This window comes from Nyctereutes procyonoides, unplaced genomic scaffold (genome assembly GCF_905146905.1).
Source record: "Nyctereutes procyonoides isolate TBG_1078 unplaced genomic scaffold, NYPRO_anot_genome, whole genome shotgun sequence".
In the NCBI taxonomy this organism is placed as follows: domain Eukaryota; kingdom Metazoa; phylum Chordata; class Mammalia; order Carnivora; family Canidae; genus Nyctereutes; species Nyctereutes procyonoides.
Window position 1 is genome coordinate 17,695,143 of NW_026575052.1, and position 25,920 is coordinate 17,721,062.

Genomic DNA, 25,920 nt, shown 5'->3' on the forward strand with positions numbered 1-25,920 from the left:
AAACATCACTTAGGAGGTGGTGGGGGTTGTTCCTAGAATGAAATGCAGAACACAAAAACACAATCTAACTATATTACAGCATATTAAACAATCTCCCTGGAGTGAGGTTGCTTACCGGTCACTCTGGAAATCTGTAAAACAAACTATTCTTAGCGTTGTACACTAGTTGATAAACTTGTTTCCCATGTGGGCAAAGGTTTACAATTCTGCTAGGTCACTGTACATGCAGAGTGGAATTCAACAACTAAGCAAATGGTAGGCAGATGGCAGGGCAAGCTTTCTCAATGATTCAGTGAAATAACAGTCTAGACTGATGATGAGTGCAAGGAGGCTGTTTGAAACCTGTGTTATACGTGTGCCTTGACAGAGTTTTAATGTGCAGCAGTGTGTGCTGAGGGGTTTCACTGAGATAACACTGTGATAGACTAAGAAATACATGTTTGGGGATCCCTGGGTGGCGCAGCGGTTTGGCGCCTGCCTTTGGCCCAGGGCGCGATCCTGGAGACCCGGGATCGAATCCCACGTCGGGCTCCCGGTGCATGGAGCCTGCTTCTCCCTCTGCCTGTGTCTCTGCCTCTCTCTCTCTCTCTGTGACTATCATAAATAAATAAAAAAAAAATTAAAAAAAATAAATAAATACACGTTTGGTCTCTATTCCTGGTTCCCAGAACTCTTTAAAACCCTTAGCATTCCCTGTAGCGGTGGGAGGAGTCTTTTTTAATCAAAACAAGACCCTTTCAACCAAACGTGAGTTTATGCTAATGAGATGACTCTAGAAGGATGGAAGCTGGTTGCCGGAGGAACCAACCATATGACTAGAGGGTTGGAACTTTCAACCCTACCTCAGACCTCACTCCAGCAAGGGGAGAGAGGCTGAGATTAAGTTCAATCAAAAATGGCCAATGACACCAATTGTTCTGAGACTGGCCATTCTTCTACCACTAAGACTGCGGTGGCAGGTATTGGGCATAATATATATTTTTTAAGATTTTATTTATTTATTCATGAGACACAGAGAGAGGCAGGCTCCATGCAGGGAGCCCAATGTGGGACTCGATCCGGGGCTACCAGGATTGGGTCCTGGGCTGAAGGCAGTACTAAACTGCTGAGCCACCTGGGCTGCCCAGTTTTTTGGAGTTCTGTGAGCCATTCTAGTAAGTCATTGAACCTGAGGAGGGGGCTGTAGGCACCGCTGATTAGCAGTTGGTCAGAAGTGTAGGCGACCACCTGGGTCTTGTGATTGACACTTGAAGTCAGGGCAGGCTTGTGTGACTGAGCCCTTAACCTGGGGGGTCTGCGCTAACTCCAGGTAGTGTCAGAAGTGTTATGAGCAGAGTAAACAGGTTTTTCAACATTATACTAGATTCATTCCTGCAACCAGTGTGGTGAGAAACAACTTTACACATATAATCAAGGAACGTTCTGCAAAATAGCTGACCAGTATTCCTCAAAATTGTGTAGGTCATCAAAAAGCAAGTCTGAGGAGTGTCACAGGGAAGAGGAGCCTATGCAGGTATGACTAAATATAACAGGATGTTCTGGAACGGAAGATAAAAACTAAGAAAATCTGAATAAAGTATGAGGGGAGATAAGGATTTGAATACAATTCTCCAAAGATATACAAATAGCCAGTAAGCACATGAAAAGATGCCTAACATTAGACATTTGGCAAATGCAAATAAACCACTTCCTTACCCACTAGGATGACAGGTATTAACAAACGTTGGCAGTTAATGCGGAAAAATTGAAATCTCATACATTGCTGGTAGGACTGTAAAAAGGTGCACTTTCTGGAGAAGTTTGGCAGTTTTTCAAAAGATTAAACACTATGTGACCCAGCAATTCCACTCTTAGGTATAGATCTAAAATTACAAATATGTCTACACAAATTTTTAATTTTTTTTTACTTATGTGAGAGAGAGAGAGAGAGAGAGAGAGAGAGAGAGAGAGAGAGAGAGAGAGGCAGAGACAGGCAGAGGGAGAAGCAGGCTCCATGCACTGGGAGCCCGATGTGGGACTCGATCCCGGGTCTCCAGGATCGCGCCCTGGGCCAAAGGCAGACGCCAAACCGCTGCGCCACCGAGGGATCCCTACACAAAAGTTTATACATGTGTTCATAGCAGCATTATTCAAATGGAAAAAACCCCAAATGTCCATCAAGTGATGGATGGGTAAACAAACGCCAATGGTGTATTGCTAGCTACACAATAGGTTACTTGGCAATAAAAACGAAGTACTGATGCATTCTATGACAGGGATAAATCTTGAAAACATACAGCTTAAAGAAATGATCAGCTTAAAAAAGGCCAAATGTTGTTGACTCCATTTATTCAAAATGAAACTAAGTTAGTGACTGTACACCAGGGGCTGGTGAATGGAAAGGAGAGTGAATGCTAATGGGTTTGGGGTTTTTCTTCTGGGGTGATGAAAATGTTCTGGAATTAGTGGTGATGGTTGCAAACTTAATATACTGGAGACCACTGACTTTCCACCTTTTATTAAAAGGTAGATTTAATGGCATAGGAGTTATTGTTTCAATAAAGTTGTTAAAAAAGATTCTTTGTGCTGTTGATACTATATATGCTTATTCTGTATACAGGTGAAATAACAGATCTTAACAAGGTTTTATCCTCTTTCCTTATGGTTTTGCTATAGCCAAAAAGTCTGGGTAGAAGAATTAAAACAAAGACTACACTGAACAACTCTAATGTTTTATAAACCTTTATTGGAAAGGCTACAAACTTTATATTGCCACTTCATTTCTTACCCTTAAAGTGGTTGTGGGGAAGTAACCTTGGATACAAAACTACTATGCTGTTGAATCTTGCCCAGGCTGGTTGTAAAATATTTCTTGTACAATGGAGGTAGAGCGGATAGGGCAATAATTTAAACCTCACAGGCCTTGATTAAAGCCAGGACACTTCCCCCCGCCCCCCATTCAGGTTCTGGTAGACCCAGAAAGAAAACTACAAGTACTGTGTTTAGGCTCAGGGATGGCATAATACATTTTAGTTCTCAGTTTCCCCCATTTGTTCTTTTACAAATGTAAAATGTACAACTGATGTCTTTTCCCTAAAATTAAAGTGTATTCTAAAAATATCTACTCTGGGAATGAAAAGGTAATAGAAGATGGAAAGAAGAGTGACACATCCTCTTCATAGTAGTTTTACCTGATTTTTCTCATACCAGCCTACTAGTCTTACTTTTCTAAAAAACATTAGTAATCAATGCTTCCCCCAATCTCAAATATTCAACTTAATGGAGACAGAGAATCTTTAACTTAACATTTAATGAAAACAGAGCATTTTAACAGGTTCTATGCAGACATGGTTCTAATATTGATTTGCTGTTACCTTATTTTTAAAAGGGGGTAGTGGTGGGGAGATACAGAGGCTAGGTTAACCTGGCCCCAACGCTCAGGATCATAACTTATGAGTTACAGAACTCAGATGTCCTTGACTGTACAAGCATCAATTGAAGCCAATAAAGCCTGTTTCTACCAACATATCAAACTTTCTTTATGCCTTTTAAGACTATAAAATGGGCACATACCTGAGGCATAAGCTACAGGCCAATGGGTTTTTAAGGGCTGCTTAAGAACCAGAATGAAGGATACATTCTCCAGTTTAAGGATACATTTTACAGTTCAAAGTATGTTCTTCCTTCTAAAAATGTGACACAAAGAATAATTTATACCAACTGCTTTTTATTATCGAGTTTCAGAAACCTTTCACAAGATGGTAAAAAAAAAAGGGGGGGACTTTACAACCACAGCTAAAGTTATATTTTTTTTCCATTGTTCCCAGTCAGCTCCAAACCCATTGTGTGCAAAGCCCATTTTTCCATGCATCTAAATGATAGATACAGGCTATGAAATTCTTTATTCTATTTGTAGCAGCTTACGCAGGTGCAGCCAAACACAAAGCTTCAGGACAAATTGTACACAAACTTTACAATGTGGGATTTGGATTTAAAATATGAAACATAAAATCTACACAAAACTGATAAAAATCAAGCACAGATACCAGGACTGAAACTTATAACCCATGTGTGAAAGGGAGTCTTGTTTCCTTTCAAGTGCTTTATTCTGCTACAGAACAGTCAAAATGAAGATGTAAAGCTTTGTGGTTAGTTTAAATTATACACTCTGTAGATACTATACCAATTTTAAAAGTTACACATAGACCAACAAATGTCCATCAGTTCTTCTGGATTGACCAGACACTCCAGCTGGATCGCTGAAAGCAAACCGGGCAAATGTGGAAAAGAAAATCCACCTGTGCAATTTGTTTGCAGAGTTTACTGATGGGCACATTGCACTCCTGGTCCATGATGGCTGCTGCTTTCTTCATCAGAACTATCATTATAGGCTTCACGCCTCTGACCACCTCCCGAGCCCCGAGTGCTATCAAATTCTTGAAGCTCTACCTCTTCTGTGTCTCCAATTATGTTTGGAACTTCTGGTCTAGATGGCAGAAGATCTTCTAGTTCCTTTATTAAAATCAAAACAAAACAAAAAAGTGAGTTTGTGAGCTATCCTCAATGTTCCTTTGGATACAATCCACGGTATATACTTCTTCGAGAGGTAAAATAGGTAAGTCTAGTGCACTTTAAGCCAGAGATCACAAATTGATGACCCACAGGTCAAATCTGCAGATAATCTTTTGCACAACCCAACTATTGCTTAGAAAACAAAGAAACAATTGCTTTACATCCAGCCTGATTTAATTCTTTATGTATTTCCTGCTTGGCATCATGAACATTTACACCAGCAACACTTGCTTTTTTTTTTTTTTTTTTTTAAAGAGATAAAGGATAAAGAGTGTGGGGGTGGAGGAGAGGGAAAGGGATACTCTTTTTTTTAATTCAATTTTTTAAAAAAGATTTTACTATTATGGGGGGGAGTGGGGGGGGGAGGGAAGAGAGAGAGAGAGAGAGAGAGAGAGAAAGAGAGGCAGAGACACAGCCAGAGGGAGAAGCAGGCTCCATGTAGGGAGCCTGATGTGGGACTCAATCCTGGGACTCCAGGATCATGCCCTGGCCTGAAGGTGGCACCAAACTGCTGAGCCACCTGGGCTGCACCCCCCCCGCCCCCCCGTTTTTTTGTTTTTGTTGGGGTTTTTTTTAAAGAGAGAAGGAAAAAAAAAATAGAGAGGAAGACTTTTTTTGAGAGGGAGACTCTTAAGCAGGCTTTGGAGCCTCACATAGGACTTGTCTCACCACTTTGAAATCAAGACCTGAGATGAAATGAGAGCTGGATGCTTAACTGACTCAGTCACTCAAGCGACCCAAGCCTCGCCTTTAATAATCACCAGCATGGGGCAGTCCAGGCGGCTCAGTGGTTTAGCACTGCCTTCAGCCCAGGGTGTAATCCTGGAGTCCCAGGATCAAGTCCCACATCGGACGCCCTGCATGGAGCCTGCTTCTTGCTCTGCCTGTGTCTCTGCCTGTCTCTCTCATGATTAAAAAAAAAAAAAAAAAAAAAAAATCACCAGCATGGCCCAACTAATGGTAAAAAAGCAAAATTTTCTAAATTACATGTTCAAATCTAAGTACCAAAATCAAAAGTGACCAAGAAATATTACTATTAATTGAACTTTGTTTGCTTATACTTAGAACACTTACAGAAAGCTTGTCTGGGTTGATCCAGTTGTTTTCAGGAAACTGCACATCAAATTTTATGTAAAGATCACCTTTTTCAAAGGGATTACGATACTGTGGCATTCCTTCACCTCGAACTACACGGACACATCCTATTATTTGAGTAAGTAAAAAGAAACTATTAAGAATGTTACCAAAGAAGAAAGGTATTCAGTAGTTCTGAGTCATCTACTATAAAAAATTACAAATTGTAAAAAAAAAAAAAACCACATGGAACCCTGGATCAGACAGAAATCAAGATTTACCTGGTTCAATTACTTTTCCGGGGGGGTATTTCACCACAATCTGACGTCCATCAAGGTGCTTAAATGTGAACTGAAATCCACATAGAGCTTCAACAAGTCCTATCTTATATGTCATGTGCAAATCATTCCCATCTCTCTGGAACACCTACAAATAAAGTACACACACACACAAATTAAAAAATTATGGAGCCATACCCTATTGTGTTGTGTTCCTCAAAATGATTTCAAAGCCTTAATTTTACCATTCATTATAAAAGCCAAACTGTCATCATCCGTAATGCCCGAAATTTATAAAAGGAAACTTAGCTATTCTCAATATGCTAGAAATTTCTATCAGAAAAGCATTAGAACTGAGAAAACAATGGTTCATAAGGCATAGTTATGGCTCAAAAAAACAGAACCAGGTATATTCTCCAATTGGCGCTCATTTCCTGACCCTGCCTCTGAGCAAAAAAAGGTGTAGACAGTCCAGCAGGATTCTGTAGATCAAGTTCACCTTGGGGAGTACTCCTCAGACATGATCCTAACAGGGAAAGGGGAGAGCCCAAGTTCAAATTTTATGTTGAATATTTCTCAACCAGTAATGCTCGGCCACTAAAAGGGCTCAGTATCATACTTTACACATTTATGAGTTTTATCTCACCAAAATTCAAATTTTGAATTTATTTTTTTTTCAAATTTTGAATTTAAATGAATATAAATCAAGATAGCAAATGCTAACAGTAACTAACTAGCTTATGGACTAATAATGCAAAGATTATTCAATAAACATCAAGTATGTTTCTGAGCTGATTTTTTTTTTTTTTTATGATAGGCACACACAGAGAGAGAGAGAGAGAGAGAGAGAGAGAGGCAGAGAAACAGGCAGAGGGAGAAGCAGGCTCCATGCACCAGTAGCCCGATGTGGGATTCGATCCCAGGTCTCCAGGATCGCGCCCTGGGCCAAAGGCAGGCCCTAAACCGCTGTGCCACCCAGGGATCCCCCTGAGCTGATTTCAATGTGCAGGAAAAATACATCCAATTTCACACACACCTGACTTAAAGAAACAGAGAGAGACAAATCACAAGAGACTCAACAATACAGAACAAATTGAGGATTGCTGGAGGGGAGGTGGGTGGAGTAATGTGATAAATGGGGGATGGGCATTAAGCAAGGCACTTGATGGAATGAGCACTGGGTTCTATATGCATCTGATGAATCACTAAAATCTACCCTTGAAACTAGTAATACAGTATATGTTAACTACATTGAATTTAAATTAAAAAATTTTTAAATCCTGGCCAGTTCAGTTAGGTAAAATTGAAAATCTGAATTTCACTTGAATTTCCTAAATTTACCAATAAAGGAAAGTTAATCTCAAACCATTATCTTGATCAGTGGTCCTGGACCAACAGCCTCAGCAGCACCAGGAAACTTGTTAGGAATGCACATTCTTGGGCCACACCCCATACCTACTGCATCAGAAACCAAGGAGGTGGGGCCCAGCAATCTGTAGTGATTCTGATTTTAACCCCAGTGATTTTAATGTAAGCTAAAGTTGGGAACCACTGAATGTATGACCTCTGTGTATTTACTCAAGTGTTTCTCACAGTGGGTGGAAAAATTAAATTCAGTAAGAATTCTTTAGCACAAGATGTTTTAAATTTTTTTAAATTAATTTATTTATTCATGAGAGACACAGAGAGGCAAAGACACAGGCTGAGGGAGAAGCAGGCTCCTCAGAAGGAGCCTGATGCAGGACCCAATCCCAGGAACATGCCTTGAGCCGAAGGCAGACACCCAACCACTGAGCCACCCAGGCATCCCTATTTAAATGTTTTTATAACTGTAAAATGCTAGTGTTTCTGAACATCTTTATAATATTATAATATTATTGTTCTAAGAACCATCTATAACCAAATATCCTTTGGTTAACGCTACATCAGAAGTAGAGAACAAGACACCATGTTCTTGGAAGGGAGTTCAACTTAAAGCGATTCCATTTAAAGATGGTATCAGGATTGTTTTGGGGTACGGGGAACTAACTGGTGGAAGGGTGAGTACACTGGAAAATTTGATGCGAAAATTCGAACAGAGAATAAACAAGCAAGGACATTCAGGGAATTTTTGAAAAATCAGATTAATAAAGAGGGACAACCTAAGAACTAGATAGTGAAAGACTTAAAGATATAATAATTTCTGGAAAACAAAGTATAGAACATTAAAGAGACTAATATCACCAGATATAGTGGTTCTTTGCTGGGCAAAAGCACAATGGTGGCTATTATCACCAAAACAGACACACACCTGTACTGAAAGACAAATACCCACTATATATAGCACTCTCAAAATTGAAAATTTTTTTTTTTAATCAGATTTATACTGTTTCAGCTACAGCACCCACCCTGACCTCATGGCCTGACAATTCCTTCAGCACAAGAGTTGGGAGTGAAAAAAAAAAAGCCCCAAACAAAATAGCTACAAGTTTTTTCACGAACTAGTTGAGATTAGCCAAATTTTCTTAGAAGATGAACATTTTCAGGGCACTTGGGTGGCTCAGTCAGTTGAGCATCCAACTCTTAGTTTCGTTCTCAGGTCAGATCATGATCCCAAGGTCATGGGATTGGCTCGCGTTGGGCTCCGTGCTCAACAGGGAGTCTACTTGAGATTCTCTCTCTCCTTTTCTCCCTCCTGCCCCCACCCCCAAAGCAAGTAAATTCTTAAAAAAACAAAAAGATTAATATTTTCAGTGGTATTAATTAAGATGCCTAAATCTCATCTTGGGCTCCAATTTACTTTACTGGTCATAAAAAACCATGAAGTAACCACTTTTGACCTCTCACTAGTTGAACTTCCACTCTAACCTCTACCAGCTCCTATTTTGTACCTTAGACAGTTACCGCTATCTGTTGGAAATTCCATGCAACTCCACCAGTTCCAACAAGAGATGGACCTTCTTCCAAAAGCCTCTCCACAACCCCAAGAAAGAAAAGGAGCTTATTCATGATCTCATCTGATTCTACAATATCCTACCTTTGTATTTAGAAAGCAAAGCCAAGCCCAGGGAGCCCAAAACTAGTAGTTAATGGGGAGTCAGAATTTAAGTCCTTGTCTCCAAATCCAGTAATCCGTATTTTAAAAACCCTAATTTAATTATGTAGCAACACTAAAGGCTGAATATAGGGATAGAAAAAGGTTTCACCAGTCTGACAAATGAAAAACTCTCCTCCAAATAACCATTACTTCTTAACTTCTCCGTTACCCTCCTGCTGCTGCATTGCCCAACATCATTTGGTAACTGCCCTCAAACTATTCCAATGATAGATCAACAAAAATACCCACGTTATCTGTACCATCTCACAATACAGTTTATACTCAAATATACGGTAAACGTCTCAATTATTTGGCTATCTTTCTGCCTTTATGCCTTGCTATGGTGTTGCGCAAGAAAGGCATGATTGCACAAATGAGGAAATGGCTACAATACCAGTTAACAGAGAACCTTTTAGAAGAGTTACAAATACTTCACCTAAAAGATCCTAAGGCAGAATTCTAAGAATTACTATTTTTTAGCAAGCAAGAAGCCCTTGCTAGTTGTAGGTTGGGCAATATCCTAAAAGGGCCTAGATACACATATAGTAATTTACAGCTTTGTTGAGGTAAGAAATTTACCGAGAAACACTCGTGTAAGAAAGCAAGCCACATTCTAGTGAGGGAATTAATCTAATCAAATTCCCGTAATCTGCATCTCAATAATAGCTTTATTCTCTATTAGATTTTTTAAAAATATTTTATTTATTTATTCATGATAGACATAGACAGAGAGAGGCAGAGACACAGGCAGAGGGAGAAGCTGGCTCCATGCTGGGCCAGGGTGCGATCCTGGATTTGACTTATGATGTAAAGACCTTTAGAGAAACTCAAGTCGGGCAGCCCAGTGCTCAGCAGTTTAGCGCTGCCTTCAGCCCAGGGTGTGATCCTGGAGACCCGGACCGAGTCCCACATCAGGCTCCCTGCCTGGAGCCTGCTTCTTCCTCTGCCTGTGTCTCTGCCTCTCTCTGTGTGTCTCTCATGAATAAAGAAAACCTTTAAAAAAAATGGAAAGAAAGGAAAGAAAGGAAAGAAAGGAAAGAAAGGAAAGAAAGGAAAGAAAGAAAGAAAGAAAAGAAAGAAAGAAAGAAAAGGGAAGAAAGGAAAAGGAAAAGAAAGGAAAAGAAAAGGAGAAGAGAAAAGAAAGAAAAGAGAAAAGAAAAGAAAAGAAAAGAAAAGAAAAGAAAAGAAAAGAAAAGAAAAGAAAAGAAACTCAAGTCCATGTGATCAAGTATGATGCCAGAAACCCTGTCAAAGGCTTCTGTAGTCAAGGATCTGGGTGATTACTAAAGGGGTTTCCTGAATAGCTCCAGATATAGTCTTCAAGAATAAAGGTCCACAGTATATTCTATAGCACTTTAAAAAATATATGTGCAGGGATGCCTGGGTGGCTCAGTGGTTGAGCTTCTGCCTTTGGCTCAGGATGTGATCCCATAGTCCTGGGATCATGTCCTACATCGGATTCTCTGCATGAAGCCTGTTTCTCCCTCTACCTAGGTCTCTGCCTGTGTCTCTCATGAATAAACCAATAAAATCTTAAAAAAAAAATACGTGCAATGGTATAATTAAAATATACATTAGACCACATCGTTGGACCAGTTAATTATGCCTTGTACATTACATACAATATATATCCAAAATTATTTATTTAAAAAAAGATTTTATTTATTTGAGAGAGAGAACGTGCAGGCGCACCTATGAGCACAAGCAGAGGGGAGGGGCAGTGGGAGAAGCAGACTCCCAATTGAGCAGGTAATCTGATGGGGGCCTTGATCCCAAGGATCCCAAGATCATAACCTGAACCACCCAGGCACCCCCAAGATAATTTTTTTAAGCTGCAGAACCTTTTCTTTCAAGAAAAGCTTACCTGGTTAACCCAATATGTAAAACAAATCAGGAGACTAGCACTGAGGACTGAAGCCCTATCCACCCACCATTCGCCACCCATCAAAGGAGTTTCACAATGAAAAATAAGCTGCCTAAGATCATCTGGTCCAATACCCCTATTTTCATAAACAAGGAAACGGGTACAGAGACAACAGGATTATTTAAGATTATGGTGCTAGTCAATGGCTGAGCTGGAACCAAAACTGACTCCTTTTCAGTGCTTTGACTACACCTGCCTTGTTTACCTACTAAACAAGTTAGTTCTTATGAACTCAGCCCAACCACTTAACAATTTATGTTCAATGTTGTTCTACGAATCCAAAAAGATCTAACCTGTATCTTGACCACAAGACCCATTTCTGAATAAAACGAAAATCAAACAAGCAAAAAGGAAATTACCTCATGTTCCTTCTCTTGTAGCAAAAGAACAATGTCTCCTGGTTCCACTCCTGGGGCTTGATCTGCTTCCCCAGTAAATGTAATTCTCTGTCCATGTTTCATGCCTTTGTCTACGTGGACTTCAAGAATCTTGACTTCTTTAATCACCTTCTTCCCTTCACATTTTTTACAGCGGTCCTTTTCATTAATTACCTCTCCTAGAAAGAAAGAGTATTCAAACTTCCAGCAAGTATATTATACTGCATTCTTAAATATGTCTTGATAATCTTTTTATTCATTAAATAAATGTTCTGGACTTAACTGCTATCTAAAGTTTTATTTAATGTTATCATTCCTAATAACAGAGATTCACATCTTACTGTGGGCTACCTGAAAGACTCAGCTACCTGGTTCCCTTCATTTCAGAGAAGAAACATATGAAAAATGCAATACATCTTAAACAACACTTTCTTGGCTCCTGACTCTACTTCCTAAAGTTAAAACAAAGACTAAGGATCAAGGAAACAAAATGGGTGGTTTGATACTAAAACTTCTAGAAGCACTACTTCATTTTTTGTTTTCTTAGTTTCATATAAATTTAACCCTGCTGACAGACACCACCCAAATAAAAATTTAAAAATCCTTTATGGCTCATTACTACATTGTATAGTTGGTACAGGATCTTATTTATTTCCGAGACTAACCCCTGCTCAGGTGTCCTATTATAGATCTTCCCTTATTTAGGTATACTATTACTGAGAAATTTCCAAAGCCAATTAAGAAATGGCTAAATTTTAGCTGACACTGAGTATCTCCACATCATGTTTAAGACAACATGGCTTCTTCTCTCTTTGTATTCTTCTGAAACATTTAATTAATGGTATAATAAAGTAAAACTAAAGCTCTACATAGTATATTGTGAAAAAATAGCATTGACTTCTACTGGCTGATTACTGGCATACTTTAATGCTTAGGTAACATGTATAATTAATGACTTCAGGGACTATTTCTAGAATGCTGCTTTCAAAAAGTATGTACTGCAAAATACCAATTCCTCATAATGGTAATGGTACAGGGGACAAGATTTCACTAAACTTTGGTTTTCTGATAGCAGGAACTATTAGAGGCTTTAATAAGGTATAGTGCACTGAGACTTTCCAGGAGGGGAATATAATATGCCGTTTCTCCATTATCTCATCACTTCCTGGAGAAATTTGGAAAAAGATGCTCTAGAATTTTGCTGTCCAATATGGTAGCCACCAGCCATCTGTAACTATTTAAAGTTTAAATTAATTAAAATTAAAAATTCAGTTCTTCAGGTACATTAGGTACATTTCAAGTACCAAATAGTGACAGGTGACTAGTGGTTACCATACTTGACACTGCATATACATAACATTTCCATCACTGCAGAAAAATTTTATCAGATAGCACTGCTTTAGAATAAAATCTGGCAAACTAAAACCCATAGGCCAAATAGGGTATGTCCTTGTTTTTCTAAAAAATGTTTAACTGGAAGTTAGTCATGCCCATTTGGTTATATATTGTCTACGGCTATAAAAGCACTACAAGAACAGAGTTGAGGAGTAGTTTCAGAAATCATTCTGAGCCTAAGTATTTCAAAGGTATCCACAGCCTAAAGTATTTACTTCGGTGAGAAATGCTTCAATCCCCATATCTATCTTTAAAAGTTAGCTAAAACTTACAGTGAAATCCTCCACTTATCAGAATGATAACTAAACAATTTGCTGTCTCCCTCTTTATCGAATATAATCTTTAAAAATATAAAGGGACAAAAAACTTTGCCTATCCTTTCATTTCAATGAAATGAAAGGAATGTAATACAAATGTAATACAAATTTACTGCTTGTGTTCTAAGCATAATGGAATAATTATTTTCACATTTTTCTTTTAAAACTCTGTATCTTAAAAAGAATAAAAAAAATAAAACTGTATCTTTAATAAGATGAATACAAACACATATTAGAGAAAAACTGTAAGCTCTCCAACCCCTTCATTCCCAATCCATTTCCACATAAAAGCAGAAGTAATGGCATGCATACCTTCTCCATTACAGTCAGAACACACAGACTGCATCTGTTGTACCATTCCTGGAGCTAGCTGTCTGATCATGATGCGTACACCTCGACCCCGACAAGCACTACATTTCTGAACAGCTCCAGACTTTCCACCTTGGCTAAAGCAAGCAAAAGTATAAATCAGATTTTTTGCTCACAGACCATTCCAATAGGCCATGACAAATAGGAAATGTGCTTTTCACCTTCATCTTTAACCCCCAATGACTAGTATTTAAACTGACTTTCATAGGTATCAGAAAATGTTCTGTATTGGGTGGTTTAAATCATGAACAACTTTTACCTGGTATAGACTAAACATGCCACTGAAAGAACAGATGAAAATTTATCTCATAAACCAGAACACACACTTACCCACTGCATGCACTACAGAGTACATTCTTGCTAAGTTGTAGTTTGGTTGTCTTGCCATTATACAGATCTTCTAAAGACACTCTGGTGAGAAAAGCATTAGGTTTAATCAAATTTTGCCCAAGTTCTTCTAAATATAATATATAAATAACAGCTGATACAGCAAATTCCACTATAACCTTTTAAAGAATTAAAAATCACCTACATTAAGTCAAATGATGGAAGTTTTATTTTTGGCTCAAATTAGCAGAATTTTATGACTATGGACAGTATATGTGGTGCTCAAAGCCACAACCTACAGGATCAGGCCAACAATTTGCTATGCTGCATTTTCTGATAAAGCTGGTAACTACATCAACTCAAGCATCATAACCTTCCTCTGGACTCAGTCAGAAGCCCTCCAGCTAACCCAATCCCGTGAATGAGGTTAAATTATTATCCTCCTTTTAAAAGACAAAACTGAGCATGGAAAGGTTAACTTGCGTTACTGGATTACATAGGCAGCTTGACTCCAGAACCCATGCTCTACTAAAGGTGCTGCTCCCCTCAAAGGACAATTTTTAGAAAGGTGACAAAGTTATATGACAACTTATGGGAGTTATATGCAACTGCATTGCATTATGTACCAAAAACAAAACAAAGAAAGGGACCTTATCAATAGTGTGACAGAGCGGAGGAAAAGAACAGGTTTTCAATACAGAGCCCAGAATTTTAGGCTTCTTAAGGAGGTCTTAAGGACCCACGGACTTATAAGCAAAATTATATATTTGAACAACTTTTACCAAATTTCCAAAGGGGTTTATAATTAAAAAAAAAAAAAGAGTTTAAAAGCTCATGAAGAATATATAACTGATAAAAGCCAATTCATCTTTATATAGCATATTTGAATGACAGGACCATTCATTTCCAAACTAACTCAAAATCTATGTATATCAAGTCTCAAAAATACTATTCATTTAGGATCTGAAAGTAATGCTTTTTTTTTTAATTTTTATTTATTTATGATAGTCACACAGAGAGAGAGAGAGGCAGAGACATAGGCAGCGGGAGAAGCAGGCTCCATGCACCGGGAGCCCGATCCTGGGTCTCCAGGATCGCGCCCTGGGCCAAAGGCAGGCGCCAAACCGCTACGCCACCCAGGGATCCCTGAAAGTAATGCTTTTAACGTGGTTTTACCCTTCTCATTGTCCTTTCAAGTCTCCTTTAGCAGTGAAGCTTTACTTTAAAACAGAATAACAGGGGCAACCCGGGTGGCTCAGGGGTTTAGCGCCACCTTCAGCCCAGGGCATGATCCTGGAGACCCAGGATGGAGTCCCACATGGGGCTCCCTGCGTTGAGCCTGCTTCTCCCTCTGCCTGTGTCTCTGCCTCTCTCACTCTGTGTCTCTCATGAATAAATAAAATCTTAAAAAAAAATAAAATAAAATAGAACAATAGTTAAGAGTATTTTGAAAAGCACCTATACTATTTATTTCGTGGTATTCAAACTTTCTCAAAATCATTACTTCGAGCTAAAACTGTTATACATTCTAAGTGGTATAAGAATAAAAAACGCTTATGGAACATTACCAACACTTCCAAATAATGACATAGCCACAGCTTAATCAGACAAAAGCAATTGGCTGCATCTGTCTTTTATACTCATAACAATCTTTAACCAAATCATCTAAAAAAAAAAAAAAACAGGCAGGTCTTTTCCTCCTTATATATTAAATTATATTTAGTATGCAAAACCACTACCCAAGAGACCAGAAAAATATGCACTTCAACAAACATGGCCAATGAAGGAAAAATGTGGGTAATGGTCTGGGCCAAGCGGGCACTCTCCACCAATGGTGTTAAACTGGTACAATCTTTTTACAAGGCAATTTAGTTGTATTTATCAGCCTCAAAACACTGATGCCTGCCTGGGAATCTCTCCCAAGAAAAGACAAAGCTGTATAATAAAGATACGCAAAAACTGCTATTTATTACAGCAAAAAATTGGCAACATCCTCTACAAAAGGTGAATGATTAAATAAATCATGGGATGGAATATTATAAAGCCACCCAAAATGAAATGTTTAACAACAGATAAATTTTAAATAATGTTAAAAAGAAAACAGCAGTTACGGTATACAATGAAAAAAATTTCAGGTGAATATTAAGAATTTATTAAAGTACAGTAAGTACTCTCTTGATCCTATTTACTTCTTAAATCACTTCTATATCAAAGAAAGAAGAACTAACCCACACTGTACAACTATTACTCTTGAAATAATATCCAAATGATAATTTATTTGAGGATAAATTCTTTCAAAATACAAAAAGTTAAAGAATGACATTCAAATAATGTAGTTTATATTTCCTCTAATCTACTCAAAAGCATAAATTAGGTAATATGAAATATTTTAAATAAACACTTGAAACTCAGTCTCCGGCATTTGCTAGTAAAACCATTATTGGTTCACGAAAAAGAAGATAAAATACGGGGATCCCTGGGTGGCGCTGCGGTTTAGTGCCTGCCTTTGGCCCAGGGTGTGATCCTGGAGACCCGGGATCGAGTCCCACGTCAGGCTCCTGGTGTATGGAGCCTGCTTCTCCCTCTGCCTGTGTCTCTGCCTCTCTCTCTCTCTCTCTCTCACTGTGTGCCTATCATAAATAAAATAAAATAAAAAATTAAAAAAAAAAAAAGATAAAATACCTCACAAACTTTGCAAAGTAAAATAGCTATTTTCATACTGTAGAGGGCTCATGGGTTCAGTCTAAGACCAAGGTCAGACACCATTCATATGTTGGCAGGTTAAAGTCAGGCTAGAAGCCAACAAGCTCCATGGAAACCAATTTAGGAGAGTTCACACTGAGGATCAAGTAATGAGTGACTGTAACATGTAAACAAACTAGTCAGCCACTTACTTTGTAAGTTTTTGAATAAAAAGTAACTTGGAAAATTTAAATACTTAAAAGAAAATAATCTTCAAAATTGAAATTTTAAATCATATAGTAACAAGTGGCTTCAGATCAATATTAACAAAACCAGCTGCCTACTCAGTAGAAATATCAACCACCTTTTAAGATCTGTAGCAAAATACAAACACCCAGGTTATCAAATTCAATTTAGTCATCCAATGAGAACAGTAAGGAAATGAAAAAATTTTTTTTTCTGACAATGGATGGAACATTTTTGATGCCTTTCTCATTACTAAGCATTACTACTTGAAAAAACTGTACTTAATTAAAAAAAAAAAAAAGAAAAAAAGATATTCACTTAAGTGGATGCATCATGTCTTCTCCTCTTCTTCTGCCATTTCGACTTCTACTCTGATTGCCCATGAAGCCGAATAATCCTCCACCAAAAATGTGAGAGAAAATATCATCCATGCCACCACCTCCACCGCTACCTTCCCGAAGACCTTGTTCTCCATATCTGTCATATAATTCACGCTTCTCAGGATTTGACAGTACTTCATATGCAAAACTGATTTCTTTGAACTATAAAAAAAAAGTAATAAGAAAAAAATTGGGTTTTCAAGTAGAGGAGTGGGGGAAAGGCTACAGGAATCTGGAATTTAGTTATTCTAACAAAAGCTATAAATTACCTTTGGTTTGATTCTGGTCCTACCTCCCACCCACCACTGCCTGGAATGTTAGCATTCCCATTACAAAACCAAAATACTCTTTATGTAAAAATTTGGCTGTATGGGAACAGATGGGACTTTTCTTTACAAACATTCCTCTTTTTTTCAGGGAGGGCAATTTAAAACTGAAACCTCATTGGGGGGGAGGGGGGGGTCCTCAAATAACTTACTTTGTCACCAGCATTTGGATTCTTATCAGGATGGTATTCCTTGGCTAACTTTCTGTATGCCTTCAATAAAAAATAAAAAACAAACAAAAAAGGTTACATACAAAATCTAATTTAAAGATTTAGGAGTACTATATATCCCATTTTTCTGAGAGGCAATGTTTTAAAACCATAACTTTCCAAAAACATCTTTTATTCACCGAGATTGACAATCTGAATTCGTAAGCTGAAAAAAATAGCTCGATACTGTTTACTCATTTATCCACCTCAATACTGTTTACTCGCTAACTTGATCCAGAAAAGCAGACAGAAACTATACTAGAACAATGTCAGAGAAAAACAAAATATCGGAAAAACAAAATATTGGAAAATTCCCTATTTTCACATTGCCAAATGCCTTTGAAGGTTAGTAACCAGACGAAGAAGAGGAGTCCAATGTACGCTAAAGAAACGATCCTTAAGTTTGTTAAAGCTACAAAATCAAGCCAAAGTAAGAACCTCTGGTCAGGATGGCTCCTGCCTTCCCTGTAATTGAAACATTAGGACAAAGTCAAGAGAAGCTCCTTTTATTTTTCCATACGGTGGATTGATTAGGGTCTTAATTAACTGGAGGGAGCTCGGTCCTCGAGAAGTTGCATACATTTAGGTGGCTAGGACGTGCAGCACTTAACTCTTCATTCACAGACACACCAATTATATAATACAGACTAGCATTTCCGGTAAGGTAACAGGAAGTCCATTTTACTCTCAACTCTACCCCGTCCCAGTGCCTAAGGAGCGTTCTCATTTTCTCAGCTTACGAATCTGAACGCTCTCAGCTCCGTGAAGACGGCGTAGCGCTTAATCAAATGCCGCAGCAGGAGCTTTGAAATCCCGAGATCAAAGATTCGCAGCATTGCAGACAGCAATAAGAAGACCTTATGTTTATTTTTAGTCGGTGTACACTCAGGTGTTTGGCTGGGACCCACGGCTTGCTTATTCCTGAAGCGGGTACAGAACAGCTAGGTTACCTGCCCACAGAACAATACACCCAAACAGAGAGCCACGGGTCAGTGGGAGGAGGCGGCGGACAGGGAGCTGCTGCTGCGGCACCCACGAAACATTCCCCAACTGCCCGGAGGCCTCGGCGGAGGCGGCCGCGACCCTCCCGCCAGGCCCTAACCCCAGCCGGGACTCGGCTCCGAAGCCCACGACCGCGGCGTGGGCAACTTCTCTCTCCGGCGGCCGGGGATGCGCTGCGCGCCACTGTCCAACCTGTTTTTCCAGGGTGATGACCTCCGCGCGGGGAGGGCCGCGCAGGCTGCAGCCTCCCGGGAGCGCCCGGCCTCCGGCGCCCGCCGGGGGAGGGAGGAAGGAAGCGTTCCCGTCGTGTTTGCGCAGGGGTGGGTTTTATTTGCTGCATTTGCAGGCGGGCGGGGCCGGCGGCCCAAGGTCAGCCGAGGCCGGTCCCGCTGCCGCCGCCGCCCCCCAGCCTGCGCCCGCCGCGGCCGGCGCCGGCTCGTGGGCAGCCCCGTAGCGCGGCCTGGCCGCCTCAGCCGAGCAGGCCCGTGCCCCTCACACCCTGCCCGGCCGTCCCGCTCCCCACTACCTTCTTCAGCTCGTTCTCGCTGGCGCCGGGAGGGACGCCGAGAATGTCGTACAGCTTGGTGTCGGCCACGTTCGCCATGGCGGCCGGCCGGGCAGCGCTCAGGGAGGAAGGCGACCGAGCGGACGGAGCGCAGCCAGGCCCACAGCGGCGTCGGCGGCAGCGCAGGCCGAGGAAGACAGCGAGGGGGAAGAGGGGCGGGGCTGAACTTTGACCCGACGCACGGCGCGCCGTGACGTCCTGCGCGGAGCCCGCCCCCGAGCCCTGGGCCGCGGCCGTTGGGGGTCGCGGTGGTGAAGCGATCCGGGCTGGGCTCGCTTCTCCTCAGGGTCCTGCCGGGGCGGGGGCGAGGTCCGGCGTAGAAACTGAGAGAACTGTGACGCGCCCTTTCCAGGAATTCGGCTCTCTGCGAAAGGAGTTTATGGAGGGTGCGGAGGGGATGAGGAGGCCGCCCCCTCGGCCAGCTTCGGCCCGGCGGGCGACAAAACCGGGCCGGGTCCCCGCCGTGCTCCGAATCCGAGATGCCGCCGGTGGACCCTCTGCGTCTGGTTCCCTCCGGGCCTAAGATGAAAACAGCACCCGGGTGTGTGTCTGTCTGTCGTGTGTGTCTTGTATTAAGGAATTTTTAGACATTCACCGAAAGCAGTATGTTGCGCCGAAGAGAACAGCTAACTGCTGTTAGCTGTGTTTTACCGGTTTTGTCTCATTTATCTCCTCCCGCCCATACCCCCTAATCTCGGGTGTTTTAAGAGAAACCGTCTTATTCAGAAGTATAAGGTATATACCTAACATGACTTTTTAAGGCCACATCAACATTTAATGAAATTAAATCCGTCATCGAATTCCTATAGGCCATGTTCGGATCCTCACAGTTGCCTTAAAGACCTTTCACAGTAGGTTTGTGGCCTCCGAATCCTAATTAAGGCCGACGGGGTTGCGTTTGGATCACGTGTCGATAGCTTTAAAATTAGCCAACACCGGAGCTCTTGAGGGTGTAAGGCAGCCGGGCTGGACACACAGTCACCTGGTGATTGATCCCCGCTGATTTACGTTCGTTTCAGGAGATGTTTGCAGGGCGCCTCCCACGTGCTGTGATGTGCAGACGCTGGGACTGGGGGAGGGGAGTGTTACAAGAGACTAAGCCGAAGGGCCTGCCCTCAACTCCCTGACGGGGGGTGGGGGTGGGGGTGGGGGATGCGGTGTTCTGATCCTTTGGAACCAGAACTGGTAGTAAAGACTGCAGCATAATCATCTCACTCAGAATAGGTCTTCCTTGACGGCCCTTCCAGCCTAGTTGTGGAGCGCCTTGAGTACCATGCCAAGATGCGTATCCTGAAACCCTGGGAAGTCCTGGTACTCCCGCCACCTAACTCTTCCCTCTCCTTCAAACCCTGTCCAAAATGCTGTTTCTTTCAGTAATGTCTTTTTTGATTCCATAACCCGGTGGAAACCATTTTCTCAATTGAGTTTCCACTACCCTTTGGGTTGTGCCTCTTCTAGATGTGTCTGACGTTCAATCTGACTAGTAAGTATTATCGGTGTGAGTCTGAACTCCATTAATAGGCTGTAGATTACTCAGAGGGAAATTCATTCTTTTGTATCCTTCAAGATCTGCTTTTGAATGCAGTAAAGGCCTCAGTAATTTTCAATTTCCCCACTTCCTTTTCACATTTTGAGACATTCATAAAAATCAGTATAAAGTTGTGGTGGACTTAGATCATGGGGGTTGGTAGCCTGGATCTGCCACTCATTAACATGTGACCTTGAACAAGTTAATTTTTAAAGGCTATTTTCTCACACATATAGGTAGGTTTAATAGTATTTATGTCGTTGGCTTGTTTAGAGAACTAAACGAGTTCCTAACGTACTTAGGACAGGAGCTAAAGCCGAGTATTAGCACTTGGGTTTTGCCCATGTGTTGCCTATAGGTTGTTTCTATATGTCTGTTCATTGTCTTTATTCATTTAAATACCTGGTTTCCTGAGCGGGATTCCCCAGCTTCCTCCATTGTCTACGTGGAATGCCCCTCAGTCCTTTTTCATGATCTCACCTCTCCACATCTCCCTGCTTGCCAGTTACCATATTTTCTTCTTCATTCATCAGTTACTGCTCCACCTGAGAATGTGAACTGAAAACTGTCTTTATGGCAACCTTTTTGTAGTTTATTTTCATCTTTCTTTCTGCTCATAAAGAGTCAAAAGAGCTGGACTTTTCAGTTTCTTTCGGTTTTACTCAACTTTTTTTTTTTTTTTTAACAAGAGGAAAAAAAATTCTCACTTGTTCAATTTTAGCTTCTGATAGTCCATTGAAGAATAGTAGGATAAATTCCCTCCTTAGCTGTAAGTTATTTTTTACCTGTCTCTAAACCAGCACCATAGTTCATGTTTTAATTTTGTTTTCATTTATGTATATTTTCTCCCTTTCTGAGTGTTAGTTGCAATCCATATTATTTGCTAGTTTTATAGGTCAATGGGTTATTTTAGAACAGTTCTGTGTGTTTCAGTTGACATATACTCTCTTCCCTGTCATCACATATTGAGTCAAACCTGTGTCAGTGTGAGCACTGTAACACTTCAGCCACTGACTTTTGTTTTTAAGGTAGCTCTTTCATTTTAGCTCCATATTTAGCTAATGCCATGAAGGGAACAAGACCTTTATCTCATTTCATGTCTCAGGCACCATAAAATGCTGAGTCACAGTCATCTGAGGGCTGTTCTCAACAGGCAAATGATTTAAAGTTTGAGCCTGGAGTGATTTCAGATTTCTGCCAGACTTATATTGTTGTTCAATTCCTTTAAAAATTTTTTTTAAAATTTGGTGCACTGATGGAATTGTGAGGGATTAAGTTGGGGAGAAGGTGGATAAAAACTGGGAAGGAGATATATGAACTATAATAGTTTTAAGGCCTTTTATACTGTTCACAACCAGCATAGTATAAACAATGTAATCCATTACTTTATAGACAGCCTTGTATATATGGTTTAGTCAGTTCAGACAGTTTTGTTTTTAGCCTTTTAAAAAAATATTTAAGTGAGAGAGTGTGTATGTGCAGGTGTGCATATGTAAGTGGGAGTGGGGTTAGGAGGAGCAGAGGGGGAGGGAGAGGAAAAGAATCTCAAGCAGACTCGGTGCTGATCACGAATCCTGTGGCAGGGCTAGATCTCATGACCCTGAGATCATGACCTGAGCTGACACCAAGAATTTGATGCTTAACTGACTAAGCCACCAAGGTGCCTCTTTCAGCCTTTTATCTAATTAGTTTTGAATGTATAGGGCAGATGATCCCAGTTAAAGTATTTTTCAGGGGATACACAAGAAGGTACTCTGGCTCTTGTCATGAAGATATTCGGACTTCAGAATTGATGATGGTACTCTGGGAAGAAAAAATTGTGAGGGTTAGATCGCTAACTTGTCAAACCCTATCTTGTCAGACCTTTCCATGTCAGCACATTGTAAAAAGTCCAGGTTGCTTATAAATTAAAAGTGGATGTTTAGAGGCACCTGGGTGGCTCAGTCAGTTAAGGGTCTGACTCTTGATTTTGCCTCAGGGTGTGAAATTGAGCCCCACATTGGGCTCCATCCACACTGGGTGCAGTGCCTGCTTAAAATATTCTCTCCCTCTCTCTCTGTCCCTCCCTGCCATTCATCATCAAATATGTATTATGGACCCATTGTATAACAAACACTATTCAGGGTTAGGAATACGGCTATAAATAAAACAAAATCCCTGGGGATGCCTGGGTGGCTCCGTGGTTGAGCGTCTGCCTTTGCCTCAGGGCCTGCTCCCGGGATCCGGGATGAGTCCCACATCCGGCTCCCTGCATGGAGCCTGCTTCTCCCTCTGCCTATGTCTCTGCCTCTCTCTCTCTTTATGTATCTCATGAATAAATAAATCTTTAAAAAAACAAAATCCCTGCCCTCACAGAACTTATATCTAGTGGGGAACATAGACAATAACCGGGTATATAATAGATCAGGTGGTAATATATATTCTGGAGAAAAGGAAAGGGATAAAGAATATAAAAAGTATTGGGATTAGGTACTATTTTTATTTAGGATATTTGGGGAAGACGTAATTGATAAGATGACATTTGAATTTCAGTCCAAAAGAAGTGAGGATAATTGAGAAAACTTTCCAGGCAGTGGGCCTGCAAAGCCCTGACTTATTAGAGGAAGGCCAATATGGCTGGGTACAGCAATTTATAAAGATAGTAGAAGGAGAGGTTGTGAAAGGAGAGGTTGTGAAATCACAGAAGTTGTGGGAGACCCAGTCAGGTCCATTATGACTTTGGCTTTTATTCTGTATCCTTAAAAGGTTTTGAGCAGAGGAAAGCCTAAACTAAGTTGCATTTTAAATGTATCACTCTGATAGCTGTGTTGAAAAGCTATTATAATAAAACCCAGACTGAGAGATGACTTGGGAGAAGGGGGGTTGGTGAGGATTGGTTGGATTCTGGATATATTTTGAACTTGGAGCTGATAGAATTAAAAGTTGGATGGAATGAAAGTGTAAAAATAAAAGTTCATGTTAAATTAGAGGTGCTTATTAGACATTCAAGGAGCAATGTAAAACAAGCAGTTATTTTTTTTTTTTAAGATTTTATTTATTCATGAGAGACAGAGAAAGAGGCAGAGAGACACAGGCAGAGGGAGAAGCAGGCTCCATGCAGGGAGCCCAACCTGGGACTTGATCCAGGGACTCCAAGATCACACCCTGGACCAAAGGCAGGCGCTAAGCCACTGAGCCACCCAGGGATCCCCAGCAGTTAGGTTTTTAAGAATGGAGTTAGAATAGGTGATGGTCCAGGCTAAAGATGTAAATTTGGAACTCTTTCAACATATCGAGGATGTATGGAAAGGTAAGACTGAGTAAATTCACCTTGGATAGTTTGCTTGTAACTGCATATTAGAACCCCTGGAGAAGATTTGCAAAAATGGCAGTCGTTGAGTCTCTCCTCCCATATCAGAAAGAAGGCAGGGTGTTGTACCATTTTATTTATTTATTTTTGGAGAGAGTGGAGGGTATGGAGGTAGAGGGAGAAAGAGAATCTTAAGTAGGCTCCATGTCCAGCATGAGTGCAAGACAGGGCTCCATCTCATGACCCTGAGCCAAAATTAGGAGTCAGAAGCAGAAGCTTAACTGAGCCACCCAGGTGCCCCAAGGGCACTGTATTTTTTTTTTAAGATTTTTTATTTTCTATTTATTTGAGCAAGGGGAAGAGCAGAGGGAGAGGGAGAAGCACACTCCATGCTGAACAAGGAGCCTGCCATGAGGCTTGATCCCAGGACCCTGGGATCATGACCTGAGCCAAAGGCAGATGCTTAACTGAGCCACCCAGGCACCCCGAGGACACTTATATTTTTAAAAATAACATGAATCTATTTTTTTTACATGATTCTATTTTTTAAAGATTTTTTTATTTATTTATGACAGACAGAGACAACAGACACAGAGAGAAAGAGAGAGAGGCAGAGGGAGAAGCAGGCTCCATGCAGGGAGCCTGACGTGGAACTCGATCCCCCGTCTCCAGGATCACACCCTGGGCTGAAGGCAGCGCTAAACCGCTAGGCCACCAGGGCTGCCCTGATTGTATTTTTGAACACAGATATTATTTACACTTTTTTTTAAAAACAATGTGTAAACAGTAAATCCTGGAGGTAAGATGGATGATCCTCATAGCTGTTTCCAGATATTTGTTTCCTGAATTCTTAAAAACATAAGGCTTTTATTCTCTTGTTATTAGACCATATTACCTACTACCCCATATTGCATTGACAATTTATTGGCCCCTAGAGTCACTCCCCTTATATCTTAAAATTTTTACCTCACCCAACTCTACTAACTATCTTAACTCTTGGCTTGAGGGACACCTGGGTGGCTCAGCGGTTGAGCATCTCCCTTCGGCTCAGGGTGTGATCCTGGTGTCCTGGGAACAAGTTCCCCATTGGGCTTCTGCTTCCTCCCTCTGCCTATGTCTCTCTGCCTCTCTCTCTGTCTCTCATGAATAAATAAAAAATAAAATCTAAAAAAAAAAAAATTCTTGGCTTGAAATTTACATGTAAATGATCCTTCCAACACCCTGGCCTTTCAGTTACTTGAACTCACATCCAATGATCTTGTCCTCCACTCCTTTGGAACTACTCATTCCCATAAACTTTTCTTAATTCCATTCACTGACTGTCATTCCATTCCTTCTATTACTCTGACTCCAATTATCTTTTAACCACACCAGGATTGGATTTAGCAAAGTGGAGACCATAAATGAGAATGGAACAAGGACTTTGAGAGTATGCGCAGGGAGAGATAATAAATTTTGACAGTGAGATTTTAGCAAGAATGTAGTACTATCGATGGATTGTGGATGCTGGCCCTATAGGACTTGCTGAAGGTTTTGATGTGGATATTGAAAAGACAAGATGACTTCTAGATTTTTGACTTGAGGCTAAGCTGGGGGTAGAGTCATTTACAGAGACGAAAAAGACTAAGGGGAGAAGCAGATGTGGTTATGTGAATCAAATATTCTATTTTGGCATAGCTAAATTTGAAATTCTAATTTAACTAGAGATGTAGGCTAAGGAATTACTTGGAACTTGGAAGAAGTCAAAGCTGGGATACTTTTAAGACACAGAGAAAGGCAGAGACAGGCAAAGGGAAGAGAAGCAGTCTCCATGCATGAGCCTGATGCGGGACTCGATCCTGGAACTCCAGGATCATATCCTGAGCCAAAGCCAGACACTCAACTGCTGAGCCACTCAGGTATCCCTAGAGCTGGGATACTTTTGCCACAGTTGTCCTCTGGCAGCAAAGTCTAGGGACCAAGGGGTAAGGAGGAGAAAACAGCCACAGTTAGAGTGGCCTGTAGG

The 25,920-nt window shown here is 40.8% G+C and overlaps 1 protein-coding gene across 1 annotated transcript; it reads right to left on the reverse strand.

The window, feature by feature from the left end:
* Positions 1-2,705: 2,705 nt before the first annotated feature.
* DNAJA2 (DnaJ heat shock protein family (Hsp40) member A2) lies at positions 2,706-19,249 on the reverse strand. The gene is made up of 9 exons (XM_055332365.1): positions 19,060-19,249; positions 17,475-17,534; positions 16,935-17,158; positions 13,692-13,772; positions 13,305-13,438; positions 11,263-11,459; positions 5,907-6,051; positions 5,626-5,753; positions 2,706-4,491 (listed from the first exon to the last, which is right to left on the reverse strand). Exons 1-9 carry the CDS (start codon positions 19,135-19,137, stop codon positions 4,300-4,302), a joined length of 1,239 nt encoding a protein of 412 aa, XP_055188340.1. The 5' UTR covers positions 19,138-19,249; the 3' UTR covers positions 2,706-4,299.
* Between the last annotated feature and the right edge of the window lie 6,671 nt (positions 19,250-25,920).

Excerpts from the sequence above, each read along its gene's own strand:
- DNAJA2 (XM_055332365.1), bottom strand. The coding sequence starts at position 19,137 with ATGGCGAACGTGGCCGACACCAAGCTGTACGACATTCTCGGCGTCCCT. Across the intron at positions 13,773-16,934 it reads GACATGATGCATCCACTTAA|AGTGTCTTTAGAAGATCTGT; the intron begins GTGAATATCTTT and ends TTTTCTCACCAG. Across the intron at positions 4,492-5,625 it reads TCAACCCAGACAAGCTTTCT|GAACTAGAAGATCTTCTGCC; the intron begins GTAAGTGTTCTA and ends ATTTTAATAAAG.